Source organism: Enhydra lutris, unplaced genomic scaffold (genome assembly GCF_002288905.1).
Source record: "Enhydra lutris kenyoni isolate GAN:26980312 unplaced genomic scaffold, ASM228890v2 scaffoldscaffold10, whole genome shotgun sequence".
Lineage (NCBI taxonomy): Eukaryota > Metazoa > Chordata > Mammalia > Carnivora > Mustelidae > Enhydra > Enhydra lutris.
Genome location: NW_019154094.1, coordinates 44887917 through 44901240, shown reverse-complemented (window position 1 = coordinate 44901240; position 13324 = coordinate 44887917). Strand labels below are relative to the sequence as shown.

General features: G+C 43.4%; 1 protein-coding gene across 1 annotated transcript in view; it reads left to right on the top strand.

The window, feature by feature from the left end:
• Nucleotides 1-4809, top strand: part of LOC111144211 (LSM3 homolog, U6 small nuclear RNA and mRNA degradation associated) — a 14666-nt gene extending 9857 nt beyond the window's left edge. Inside the window, exon 4 of the mRNA XM_022498422.1 lies at nt 4498-4809. Within this exon, the coding sequence (XP_022354130.1) occupies nt 4498-4578 (81 nt within the window). The 3' untranslated portion in view covers nt 4579-4809. The remainder of the gene's footprint in view (nt 1-4497) is intronic.
• Nucleotides 4810-13324: the final 8515 nt, after the last annotated feature.

The following is a 13324-nucleotide window of genomic DNA, read 5'->3' as shown; positions in this document are numbered from 1 at the left end:
TGAGGGTTAATGGGGGGAGGGGGGTTGGGGGGTGGGATTATGGACATTGGGGAGGGTATGTGCTATGGTGAGTGCTGTGAAGTGTGTAAACCTGGCGATTCACAGACCTGTACCCCTGGGGATAAAAATATATGTTTATAAAAAAATAAAATTAAAAAAAAAAAGAATTATTAAAAAAAAATAATAATAAGTATAAGAACAAAAAAGAGATAAAAGTAGAGGGAAAATATCCAGGAAGAGAACAGAGAAATGGGGGAAAGGAAACTAAGACATGTTGAATAATTGCTGTGAGCCAAAGATTTACAGATTTTATTAACATTTAATCCGGTAACAGTGAGGCCAGCAGTGTTATTCCCACTTTCTAGCCTAGGAAACCCAGGTTCAGCTAGAAAGAGATACGGTAAGGTTTTCCAATACCAGCCTAATTGCCTTCAAAGCCTGTTGGGTTCATTTCTTTGTATTAGGGCCTGGGGCTCAAAGTATTTGACGATGGAATTGATGGACAGTGATATCTTCAAGTTAGCAGTATGGCACTAGTTCTTTTGGAGAGCTCAGGAGTAGCTGAGTTAACATGGGTAGACTGCCTGTACTGTAAATCTCTAGGATCTGGCAGACCATGCTCTGTCCCTGCTATGGTGTGCTTTAAAATCTAATTTAGAAAGTGCCCACTATACAGAAAAATTGTGGGTGCCTTGAATGTGAGCAGTTAGGCAAAATAGCTTCAGAGAGATAACGCTAGATATGGACAAGTATTCTGTCATAAGGTAAACTTACTCTAACAGTAAACAAGTGGAAATGGGAGGGGTTGGAGAGTTAACCTTTACTGAATGCTTGCTGTATGTTAAGCGCTGTGCCATCCATTTTATATACATCATTTATAATTCTAACAGCTCAGTAAAATAGGCCTAGGTTAAAGCTAATTGGCAGTACTATCTCCAAAAAAGTATATAGTATGCAGTATTTCCCAAACTTAAATAAGCATAGTACTTTTTGTCTTAAGAATGCATACTGCTACATAACAGATTACCCCAAAACTTAAAAGCTTAAAAGCACATACATTTATTACCTCACCATTTCTATAGGTCAGGGTCCAGACACAGCATAGCTGGGTCTTCTGCTTCAGGGTCTTTGATGAGGCTACGCAAGGGCTGGAGTCTCATCTAAAGGCTCAGCTGCGGAAGAATCTGCTTCCAATCTCACTCACATTGTTGTTGGCAAGATTCATTTTCTTGAGGGTTGTTGGACTGAAAGCCTCCGTTTTTGCCATTGGGTCTTCACTACTTGGCAGCTTGCTTCATCAAACCTAGCGAGAGAGTTGGCTAGCAAGACAGAAGTCAGCTTTTTTATGGAACCTAATCATGAGAGTGACATCCCATTACCTTTGCAGTATTCTGTTGGTTAGAAGCAAGGCATAAGTCTCACCCACACTCAAAAGGAGGGGATTTCACAAGGGTGTGAACACCAGGAAGCATGAGGATCATTAAGGGCAATCGTAGAAGCTACTTGCCTTGGAAAATGCTGCCATGTTCATTTCTGTTCACTGAATCTCCAGAAAACTATCATTGAATTAATGGAGAATCATTACAGATGAAGTGGATTCCACAGGAAGGGAAGGAACTTTTTAGTTCAGAAATACGACCACTGAGTAAGAAATTTAAGTAAAATATATCAATTATTTTGATGAAGACGGACTCTTTCACTAAACTTGCTGCCCTTGAACTAAGCGTACCTTTTGCAAGTGGAAGGAAACCAGAAGGAATTAACTGCTTCATAACAGCAGTCATAGGACGCTTGTTTCTCGGAGAGTGATTCTCAGAGTATGCTCCTTAAAGCCAGAGCAGGGGCATTACCCTCCGCTGTGTTTGAAATGCAAACTTATGGGCCACACCCTGACCTCCTAAATGAGACTCTGGGCTTGGAGCCTAGGAAACTGTCTTAGGAGCTGGTAAAGAGGTGATTCTTTATGCACGATTGGAGCCATCGCCCTGAGAGAGTGTTACAGGGAAGAGTTAGATTACTTTTTCAGTGATAGATAAGTGTACTTGAGTTTAGCATACTAGTAAATACAGAAATTTAGTGAGGGATTCTCCTTTTATGTTAGTTCCAGTACCCAAGAAGCTCGTAAAACATGGTTTTCCCATTTTAAAAAAAGTTATGAAAACACAGCCATCGTGAGCACGCTATGAACGTGTACACTGAAGACACAAGAGTTGTGTCTCTCCACGATGTCAGCTTTACTCAGTCACGAAGCAAGGCTAACGTAATTTCGGGATTCCAAACTCAATGACATTTCACCCCGTGATTAACTTGGCCTCTTACACAGTACACAAAGCAGAGCACAAGATAGGCCACACAACAAACAAGATAACACAGAGGGCCGGAAGTTAACAAACCAAATGCCAAGTAAGTCTGTGGAGGCGCAGTGGAGATAAGAGCTCGTCCAGTCCAGGTCAGCTCTTGGCACTTGCTGCTTCTGATGTTCAGTGAAGGCTCTCAGTTCTGTGTGGACATCAGTTGGGCAGAGAGCCTCTGGCAGCAGCTGCCCTTTTAAAATGGTCAGATGGAGGGACAGGCCCTTGTCTGAGGCGTCTTGACAGTTTGCTGCAAAATTCCTCCCGTTTTGAAGGGATTTAATCAGTCTTGGGCCCCTGTAGACCTCCTCTGCTTCTGCTTGCTGTCAGTTCTGGGGTATCATCAGCTGGTACTGGTGTCAGTAATATCGTGTAGCTGCAGTCCACTTAGCTCCTCCTGTCATTGTTTGACGCGGGCCCCCGCGCAACATGAGGGACTCCATCTTGCTCTCTACAACTGCTCTTACTAATATTTTCTGCCTGGCAGAGAGAGGCAGGTATTTACATGTGCTCACTTGTGGTATAGATTCCTAGAACCTAAAAAGAATGAATTAATTACCATTGCCCCTCCCACATCCTCTGGGCAGAGCAGGGACAGGATAATTGCCCCCTTCCCCCCCCCCCAAAACAAAACAAAACAAAACAAAAAACCTCTTTTTGGAATGTAAACAGAGCAGAATCCCCTGGAGAGGTGTTCTTGACCTGGTAGTAAAAGTAATGTCTTTTAGGTCAAGTGTGTCCCATGTGGTATTTGGAACATGTTTATACCAAGACAATTCTTTTCTATTTATGTGGAATTCAAATTTAATTAAGCAGTCTATATTTTTATTCGCTAAATCTGGCAACCCTAAGTGGAGGCTGCAGAGTTTTCACAGTCAAGTTCTTGCTTATGGTGGAAGACAAATAGTCAAGGGCTTTTTTAGCAAGGTTTAGTTTCTTTGAATGCAATTTCTTGAAAGCTTAGGACTTCACCTGTGTCTGTTCTTTTCACTTCCAGACAGTTCTATGGGCCAGTAAAAGTTCTTGCCTGTACGTGGCGGGCTGATGCCGCAATTTAGTTTCTTCCCCCTGTTCCTCTCCCTCTAATTAACGTTGACCCTTAAGCCATTTGCCTATATTCGGGTGGGAAGGCAGCACCCTTAATCTGATCCTTGCCTCAGGGCTGAGTTTGTTTAACTGAGAAGGTTTACTGGGCTTGGTCCTCAAAGCTTTTGTTCTTGTTTATTGTCTATAGTTTGGGATCTAAAGACAGTTGGCTTTTTGAACCAGTGAATCCTATTTCTTGTAATCTTTGCTTGAAAACCAGCTCAGTCTTGCCTGGGCTTATCTCTTATACTGCCCTGCTGGGTGCATCAGCAACTAACATTGGGCTTTTTCAACCTCTTCCCTAGAACCTTTAGGTTTAGGAGGCCCTTAGACTACTTTCCAAGTCATTGCAGGTAACAGTTGTACCCCACATTTTGCCAAGGCATAAGAGGATTTCAGATATTCTTTATCTGTTTCCTTACTTCCCAGGGCTCAACCTGTAGGCTAGTGCCCCCAAAGTACTCATTCCGCATGTGTGAGTACAATGGCACTTGGAAGCACCAGCTAATGGCTCAGCACAGCAGAATTTTATTTCTCACCCACATAACAGTCCTGAGTGGAGTTTGAGTTTAGCCTCATCACTTTCTTCCACATACTCAGTCAAGGACCCAGGCTTCCTCTGTCTTATGGCCCTGCCATCTCCTGAGTTCATTATCTGAGTCCCATCTAGTCATGTGGGGAAGACCACAGAGAGGCATTCATAAAAGGTTATTGGGTCAGTCACTTGTGTTTTCTTCCAATTTGTTAAAACCCAATCCTATGGCTGCACCTGGTTGCAGGGGAACATGAGTAATGTAGCTGTGTGCCAGGAAGGGGAAGAGAATGGATTTTGGTGGATAGCTCCACTCTGCCCCAATTGTTGACATCCAGAAGAAACAAGTAAACAGTTAATTCAGTGGTTCTTTGTGCTACAAAGGTAAGTAAGTGGTCAGGTTTTCAAATCAAGTTGTGTTATGGTGAATCTATGTTATTTTTTGTTTTGTTTTCAAATTTCTCAAAAAATAAAAACGCTACTATGTATTTGTTATAAATGTGTTCTGTTTTTGTTTTCCTCTTCCAGTCAACAAAACGGAATATTCCGATGCTTTTTGTCCGGGGAGATGGTGTTGTACTAGTTGCCCCTCCATTAAGAGTTGGCTGAAACAAAGAATTTATCGTGTCTGGAATATAGGAGTTTTTGTATGATCGCCTCTTTAAATGTAGAAGACATTCAAAAAAGAAACCTGCGTAAATTTTGATATTAAGAAGTGACCAAGGATTCTTCCACTCCTGAAATAAGTTGATTTACAGATAACTCAAAAATTCTTAAGCTAACGGGCATTTTAATTTTTTTTCCAATGCTTTCAATAAATGTGATCGCCAAGATGCAGAACTCTTTTTTCAGGAATTAATTTGTTCTGTTGTTTTCTCAGACAATTTCTGGGTTTGTTTTTCTTTTAAATTAAACTTGATGTTTCCTTTTTTGATACATATTTTTTATCATGCAGTCTCCTGTCTTGTGAATTCTTTAAAGTAAGCACACATCTTACATTGACTTTATTTGTACACATTTATCTGTGCATGCACTAGGTTTGAGGCACCAAGTGGAGTACTGAAAACTACAGTTTTGCCAATATGTGTCCTTCCTTGAGTCTTCTGGGTAGGCAGTTCTTTAAACCAAGAATTAGAAGACAGGGAGATAAGTGCTGATGTAATAATGCATATATAGGATGTCATAAGAGCACAGAGAAGAGCGCCCAAAGCACAGGTTGAGTGGGCGGGTGGCTGTGTGGGAGGTATCATGTCTTGTAAATGTTAATGTGGCCATGAGCTGCGAAGCATGATTTCTGTTCCTTCTGCTCAGTCTGACTGATCTCTAAGGTCAGGCTCTGGTAGTTATACACCAGTGTGGTTCATCTTGGTCCTCTCTACCAATGCTGCCCATATTTTAAGACTCACAGAACATTTTTCCCCTCTTGGATCACTGGCCATTATTGGTGACAGGTCTACAACAATATATCTGAGTTGCACAATAAAACAAAGCTCTTTATTTCTCGCTTCAGTCAGTCAGCACTTCATGCTTGAAAGGGAAAAAGGAAAGTATGTATGTTTTGCAGTCTCTAAAACTTTATTTATGCAGGACTTAGAACTTGACATCCTCTACTTAGTAGGTTGTACCATTTTGAACTGTAGAAAATCTGATACGTGGATGGCTTGCCTGTAAATACGCTGAATGTGTGTTTGTTAATCCATTATCCAGCACAATATGCTAATATGCACAATATTTTAAGCCATGTGCAGGAAGGACACTTTCGGTAAACATTGTGTCAAAAGATTTTATTTTCATTATTTATTGTACTTGTCCCTGCAAGTTAATGGAAAGGGGGAAGACAAGTGTGGGCAAGCTGGCAGGTTTTATCTTCCGGGAATAGACAAGAGAGAACCTTCCTTTGCTTCTGCTTACCCCCACAATTTGTCCTTGGGCTTCAGTATTCCGGAGGGTAACCTGTTTACATTAGCCTGTTCAGTATGGGAAAAATGGGACCTATGCTTCCGGTGGTAGCAAATGGCCGATCCTTTGGATCACTCTTTCCTGGTAGAACTCTTGCCTAGATGATGATGGTGATGATGATCTAGGATGATTACCATAATGTATTGAACAAAGTGTACCTGGCAAAAGTGGTTTGTGTGTGTATCCCTATTTAGTCTTTATGACAACTCTCCTACAGAATGTTACAAGACACTGAAACTTAAAGAGCTTGTGTTGCTTACCTGTGGTCCCACAGCTAGCGTGGGGCAGTAGGTGTGAATCTGCTGGGCTCTTATCAAGCATGCTGTGGACACCCCTGGCTCTGGGTAGTATTGCACCTAATGCCCACCACAGCCATGACATGACTGGCCATCTGGTCCCCTTGCTCAGCCACACCCTCTAGTTCTTTCCAGGGCTGCTTTTAGTGGCTTCTGATATCCATGATTAGACCCTGGATACTTCTACTCTGTTCTTGATCATCTTTCTCCTTTTTTCCTAGAAGTGATAGATTATACTAGAACTTTTGGCAGTGAGGGGTGGTGTTCACATACCAAGGTTTCTAGAAACCGTGGGCCTTTAAAATCACACTGCTGCCGTCATGTGCCAGTAAGACTCAGCTGCGACATACCAAACATCCACCCACCTCCTGGCTGCTAAGATAGAGGGAGAGGGGCCATAAAAGATCAGCTGCAGGATAACCGCTTGCATGTTACCAGACACAGGAAAAGGAGGCAGTGTGGGTTTGGGGAGCCCTTTCGTGGTTCTTGCTACCTACCCGGAGGGTTGATGTCCATACTCATTCTGCAACAGGGACAGCTCAAGCAGCATCCTGACACAGCCCTCATCAAGGCTTCTACAGGGCTGCACAGTGCTGCCCTCTGAGGGCTTACACAATATGAGGGCACCCTGGAGCCATGCCTTGGACTCCCAGTCTGCACAGCACTCTGAGCTCCAGCCAGCTGGACATCCTGTGGTCATTAGAGCTGGTGACGAGGTTTCTGCAACATGGTGTCACATAGCTCAAGAGGAGCCTTCTGACCATCTCTCCTTTGGAAGCCTCTCCAGCAGATGCCATACCTAGATCCCTGTCTTGGTGGTTTCCTGAAGGAGATTGTTATGAATTGTCATTGCTTCCTACAAAGGAAGATGGACAGACAAAATATAGGACCATGCATTTATCTTTGAGATGAAATGTGCCCAAATTGAAACCCAAGTAACTCAAGTATCTCGAGTTAGATTAAAATCATTAGCTACAAGTGGACAATTTTCATACATTTCAAATAGTGATTTTTTTTTTAAAGATCTGCATAAACTCTTCCTGTACCCCAAGGGACAAACTGGTTTCATACACCCTTTTATTACTAAAATACTTATTACCCACAATGCATTTAGCCTGTAGTCAGGAGAGGAATGTTCCACTGGGAGTGTTTGCCATCCGGGGAGCAATGCTCACCTGTGTTGAACCAGGAAAGGAACTGGAAATTTCAGGAGTCATTCTGGCAGAGTCAAGAGGCTCAGGTGGTGTTTCTGCCACTCAGTTCCAATGAACTATATGGACAAGCACTACCCTGTAGCAGATCAGGCTTACAACCTACCAGCCAACAGCAGTGGTCTCACTCTCAGTTGGTTCATGTGCAGGTCCACAGCCAGTCATCATGGTCATGAGCATGTAGGGCTCTGGCAGGCCTGAGCCACACCCCCATACTGGAAATAAGCAAGATTAGCCCTACCTGAACCCTATGGCCTGTGCGTAAAGGGGGTAGTCCTCTAAAGGGAACCTGAGGAAAGGGTGGATGGGAGCTGAGGACAAAAAATGCCTGTTCGATAGAGGTGACTTATAGTCTCCTAATTTATGGACAAAAGACCCCTTTAATTTACTTGATAACTGGTAAAATTTCTTGGAACACACCCTGGAGTGGACACCCTGATTTGAAGCCATTGCTCTGGAATCTAGTAGGAGGTCCTGGTTCCTGAGGGGAAGTCAGCATGGGTGGAGCTTAGACTTACTCTATGACCGGGCCTGATGATAGCTGGAGTCTCCTCTAGGAGTTAGGTGTGGTGGGAACTGCCACACAGGAGGGTATTATGCTGAGTGGAGGTACTGGGGTCCTTGGAGCTCTGAAGCAGGTGGGTAACTTGTAGGATGTGAGTGAAGTACACGCCCCCACAAGACAGGTGGCTGCTTTAGAGCAGGGACAGTGTACCCACAACCCCTGGCATGGGACCTGGCCAAGAGTTTGTCTTCCGTAAATGCTGAATGAGTCACTGAGTCACAGGAAAACCAGTGACAACACTCTGGGTGGAAGGAGCAAATGGTACTATTTTCTCTCCAGCTTTATGGAGGTATTATTGAAAAAATTACAAGACTCATAAAATGGGCTTGTGGGATTTGATAGATGTATACATTGTGAAAGGATTGTCACCATGTAGTTAAGTGACACATCCATCACCTCACAGTTTTTTGTTTCATTTATTTGGGGTGGGTTTTTTTTGTTTGTTTGTTTGGGGGGTTTTGTTTTTTGTTGGTGGTGAGGACATTTAAGTTCTCTCTGAGCACGTTGCAGTTATACAATATAGGGTCATCAATTCTAGTTACCATGTATTACATTAGATCCTCAGACCTTACTCACCTTGCTTAGAGCCGAAAGTACCCTTACTAGCCTCTCCCTATTTCCCCAGCCCCAGCCCCTGACAACCATTATTCTAATCTCTAAAGGTTTGATTTCTTTCTTTTAGGTTCCACATATAAGTGGTACCATGTAGTATTTGTCTTCGGCTTATTTCACTATAGTGTAACTCCCTCAAGGTCTACCCATGTTTCAAATGAAAGGATTTCCATTTATGGCTGATTAATACACACACACATATACACATATACATATACACCACAATTTCTTTATCTGTTCATGGCAAATAACACTTCCAAGGTGAACTTGGCACACTCTTCCACATATTGTGATGTCCTCCATATAACTGGACAATGCTTCCCACTTCTTTGCCCCAGTCATCTTGTCTCCATTACCATTTACCTGAGAATAACAGTATGTGCCAACTATAGACACCAAACTAGTTATCAGTTTACATGGAAAACTAACACCAAGAAATGAGGAAGCCAAAGCCAAGTGTTTTAAATTCTTTTTGGATCCATTGTTCACTTTTAATACCCAGAGCATGTAGATTCTTATTTTCTTGGCTGCTTCTAGAAGCTTGCTGGATGTGGAAGCAACATGCCCCACTGCAATTCCTGATATTGATTACTCCAGAGGAGTTCTTTTCTTGGCTCCCATCCCACCCACGTACAAGCCTGTGAGGATCTGGGTTCTGGATGTTGACAGCATCTCCACAGAGTCACCCTTGGTGGGTTGGAAAACTGACCAGAGAGTCTGGAAGTGTGGTGGAGTCATAAACCTGGCTTTAAATCCTAGCTGTGCCATGTACCAGCTAGGCAAATTATATATGCTCGAGGGTAAGCTGTAAGGACTGGAAAGCATTTATATAAATGGCCTAGGATAGTGCCTGGAATGTCCCTTGACACATTACAGGCACTAGTTGCAGAAACCACAGAAGCGGAAACTGTATTGGAGGCCAGTTCCATTTTCTAAGGTCACTCATTCATCTTAGTCCAACTATCCCCACTCTTTTTCTCCCTAGATAGTTTGCAGGAGGATCGTGAATGTGAAATAATTTAATTCAATCAATTAAAAATTGTTATCAAAGTCTACTAACTGCTGGGCTCTGTCAATAGAGGACCAAACAAAACAAAATGAGTACACAATGCTAAGTGCTACGAAAGACATGGATGGTAAGGAAAAGGAGCATGACAGTAGCAGGGAAGAAGGCAGAATATCAGGGAGGCTCAGAGAAAGGTTGTCCAACCAGGTAACATTTGAGCAGACATCTGCAGAGCTGGAGGGAGCTGGCCCCATTGGGAATTGGCAAAACAGCATTGGTCCAGGCAACTGGAACCCATGCAGAAGCCCTGAGGCAAGAGCAGAGGGTCAGCAAGGAGGCCAGTAGGTGGGAGGAGAGTGAGCCGAGGAGATGAGGTCAGAGAGGAACCAGATCCCAGCAACCTCAATGGTCCAGGTGTAATTCAGCACCTTCGTTGTACACATGGGGAGGAAGAAGCCAAGACTGAAAAAGACCTGCCTACCACCACAAGCAAGTCCAAGCTAATCTAGTTCTAGAACCTCAACTTATGCCACTGTGTGACTCACTCTGGCAAGCACTGCTCACACTGTAGTCCTTGGAATTACCCAAGGTTTAATTTGTGCAGCAGTACGGGGTCCCCTAACTTCTGCTTGCGTGCTATGTCACATCCCCTTTTTTTTTTTTTTCTTATCCAAAATGTGTTTCTTGGGATGGTTTTCCACTCATCTTGGTTCAGAAGACTGCCTGTGTCTGAAGCAGCAACCTTCTGCAAGCCTTGTCTTTCCTCCTGTGAGCTGGCAGAGGAGAGTGAAGCAACTACTGTTTGTGCCCAGCTACAGAGGGTGGTGACTTAAGAGCATGCTGGGCTCTTCACATCCCTGAAGTGTAGGAACTGGGGCTGGCGCTTGTGTTTTTCTTCTTCTCTTCTGGAGAGGGATGAAGGAGATCTTTGCAAGAGGCATGTTCTTGTGGGAGGTCATCACTGCCAGCAAGGTCATTCTCCTTTTCAAAGGAAGAGGTCTTTCTGCTGAGGGCCAGCTGCCATTTAGTCCCTGTAGGAGCCAGTAGGCCATGTTCACCAAGGGCAAAATAACGGTGCTCTCTCCCCTTCAGTTGGGACCAGTGGAAAAGACAGAGTTGGAAATCAAAAATAGGACTTGGCTCTCATCTCCTGTTCTGCTAATTTTGGGGGTCCTTTCAGCCTTTCGAGTCTCCATTCCTCACCCAAAGGGAAATGCAGGGGAGAGTTTTACCCCTGAGGGGCTTGTAGTTAAGCAGCTTCCAAAGGAGCCGGGGCACCGAAACTTACCTATCTTGATTGTCAACACCAGGTGGCACTGCGCTCTATACTTTTCAACTGCAACTCTTCTTGGTTTGCAGTGTGTATTAATATTGGCCAGCAAAGTCTGTGTCATTTATTTTCTTAAGTCTAAACAGTTTGTGGAATTCCAACGAAGGAAAGAAAACAACATGCTGTTTAGGCCCCGGGGAGCAAGTTGTAAGGTGAAATGCCTTTCTGATTGTGCCCACATCCTGTCAAGCTAAAATGAGGTTGTCGACAAGGCCACATTCTAGATGAGATGGCTGTTGTCAGCTCTCTGTCCTTTGCGTGTAGTTGACTGGTGGCTGGAGAGCGCTTTGGTCAGGGTTTGAGGCCGGATGCTGCCCCTCCACAGAGCAGATTCTTTTACCTGCTCGAAGCCTCAGTGTCTTCACCTGTACCGTGTCCTTTCCGTTCAAACCTTGCGTTGTGGAGGAAGGCCTGGGATAATTCTGTTACTGATGAAAAGAGCCCAAGTGTGGAGTCTTGATAAATTCTTGGTAACAGTATCTGAAAGCCAGTCATTGTGTGTGCTAGGTAAAGAATACAGATTTGGAGTCAAGAAACTTTGTGTTCTCATTCCAGCACCACTACTTACTAGCTGAATAACAGACTCAGCCTCTCTGATCCTCTTTCTTCCTCCATGACATGAGGATCACGGCAATACCCACTTCCCAAAGAGGGGCTGCAGCTTAACAGACATCCAAGCTCAGGGCCTGGCATACAGTAGGAGTTCAGTATATCATTGTTTCCTTTCATTAAACCAGTGTCTCCGTATAATGTGCTTCCTTTCTCCTCCTGCCTTTCAGGCCTCTGTGGTCAGTCCATAGTGCAAAAGGACTACTTGTAAATACTTATCTGTCTTTATAACAAGGATCAAAGTCGTTTTTATGCGTCCATAGTTTCTACCTTGCTGAGTCCACTACATTTAAAAACTAATCTCAGTGATCTCTTCTCACATTGTTTTTCCTTTATTGGCTTTTCCAGGCTGAGGATTGCTAGAAACTGGGTCAGATAAAAGCTGATCATGATAAGTGTTTGGAAATCAGGCGAGAAGGCCAGAGGACTTCACTTTTGCAGAGTCTTGACCCACCCTGTCCTTGGTTCTCAGGAGTGTTTTTCACAGTTCAACATTAGGATATAAGAGAAATGCGTGGAACCAGTTTGGTGAGCAAGGTCACCCAAAAATATCACGAGATGATGACATCACTGTCAGCTCCTGCCCAGGAAAAACCCAGGGCTCAAATGATGGAGGGAAAGGGCAGGTCATCTTCATGGCAGGTTGACAGGGTTAGCTGCAGGCCACCATCAAATCTCAGGCCTGGGAGTGTTGCTAAAAATTACCCAGGGGCCACACCTGCCTCTGCTCACTTTGCCCTGGGCAGCTATGCTGCCCTCACAGGCTCAGGACAACAGAGTATCACCAACAGGTTTTTTTTTCCATTTCCTAGAAGAAAGGTTACCAACTGCCAGAATGAAAATAGAATGTGAATTGTGTCACAGGAATCCTGTCCAATCCAAGCACACTCATATTGTGCCATGGCCTTGAGGGGATAGAACAGATAAGCAAAATCTCAAAGTTATTATCACTTTGTTGGACTTGACATCTCAGAAGGCCCCTCGCCATCCTCTCTCTACAGGCTAGTTATGTTTCTGCAATGCTATGTGTCAAGTGAATCATGTTTTTAGTGCCCTAGAGGGACACTAGTACTTAGGTCAACCTGACGCAAAAATCCTCACATCAAGAATCTTTGTGGCTCACTGTATCTCTCTATATCAAATAAATAAATAAAAATCTTTTTTAAAAAAAAAAAGAATCTTTGTGTTAAAGTGAGTAGTTTTTCCCAACTTTGTCCCTTTACCAAGTTCATGGCTCTATACATTTTCTTTTCTCTTTTTCTCATTATTGGCTTAAATTCTACTTTATTATTCTTTTTTTTCTGATTTAATTTTTATTACTCTCTTTGGGGCATACACATCTTTAATCCCTATTTTAAAATTAAGGAAACTAAGGCTTACATAGTGAAATGACCTGCCGAAAGTCTCAGGGCTAGTAAGTGGTGGGACTTGAATTGGGCAAGGCCAAAGTTTGTACTCTTTTTGTTTTGTTTTGTTTTGTTTTTTTAATTTGTTTTTTATTTTTATTTTTTATAAACATATAATATATTTTTATCCCCGGGTTACAGGTCTGTGAATCGCCAGGTTTACACACTTCACAGCACTCACCCCAGCACATACCCTCCCCAATGCCCATAACCCCACCCCCCTCTCCCAACCCCCCTCCCCCCAGCAACCCTCAGTTTGTTTTGTGAGACTACGAGTCACTTATGGTTTGTCTCCCTCCCAATCCCATCTTGTTTCATTTATTCTTCTCCTACCCCCTTAACCCCCCATGTTGCATCTCCA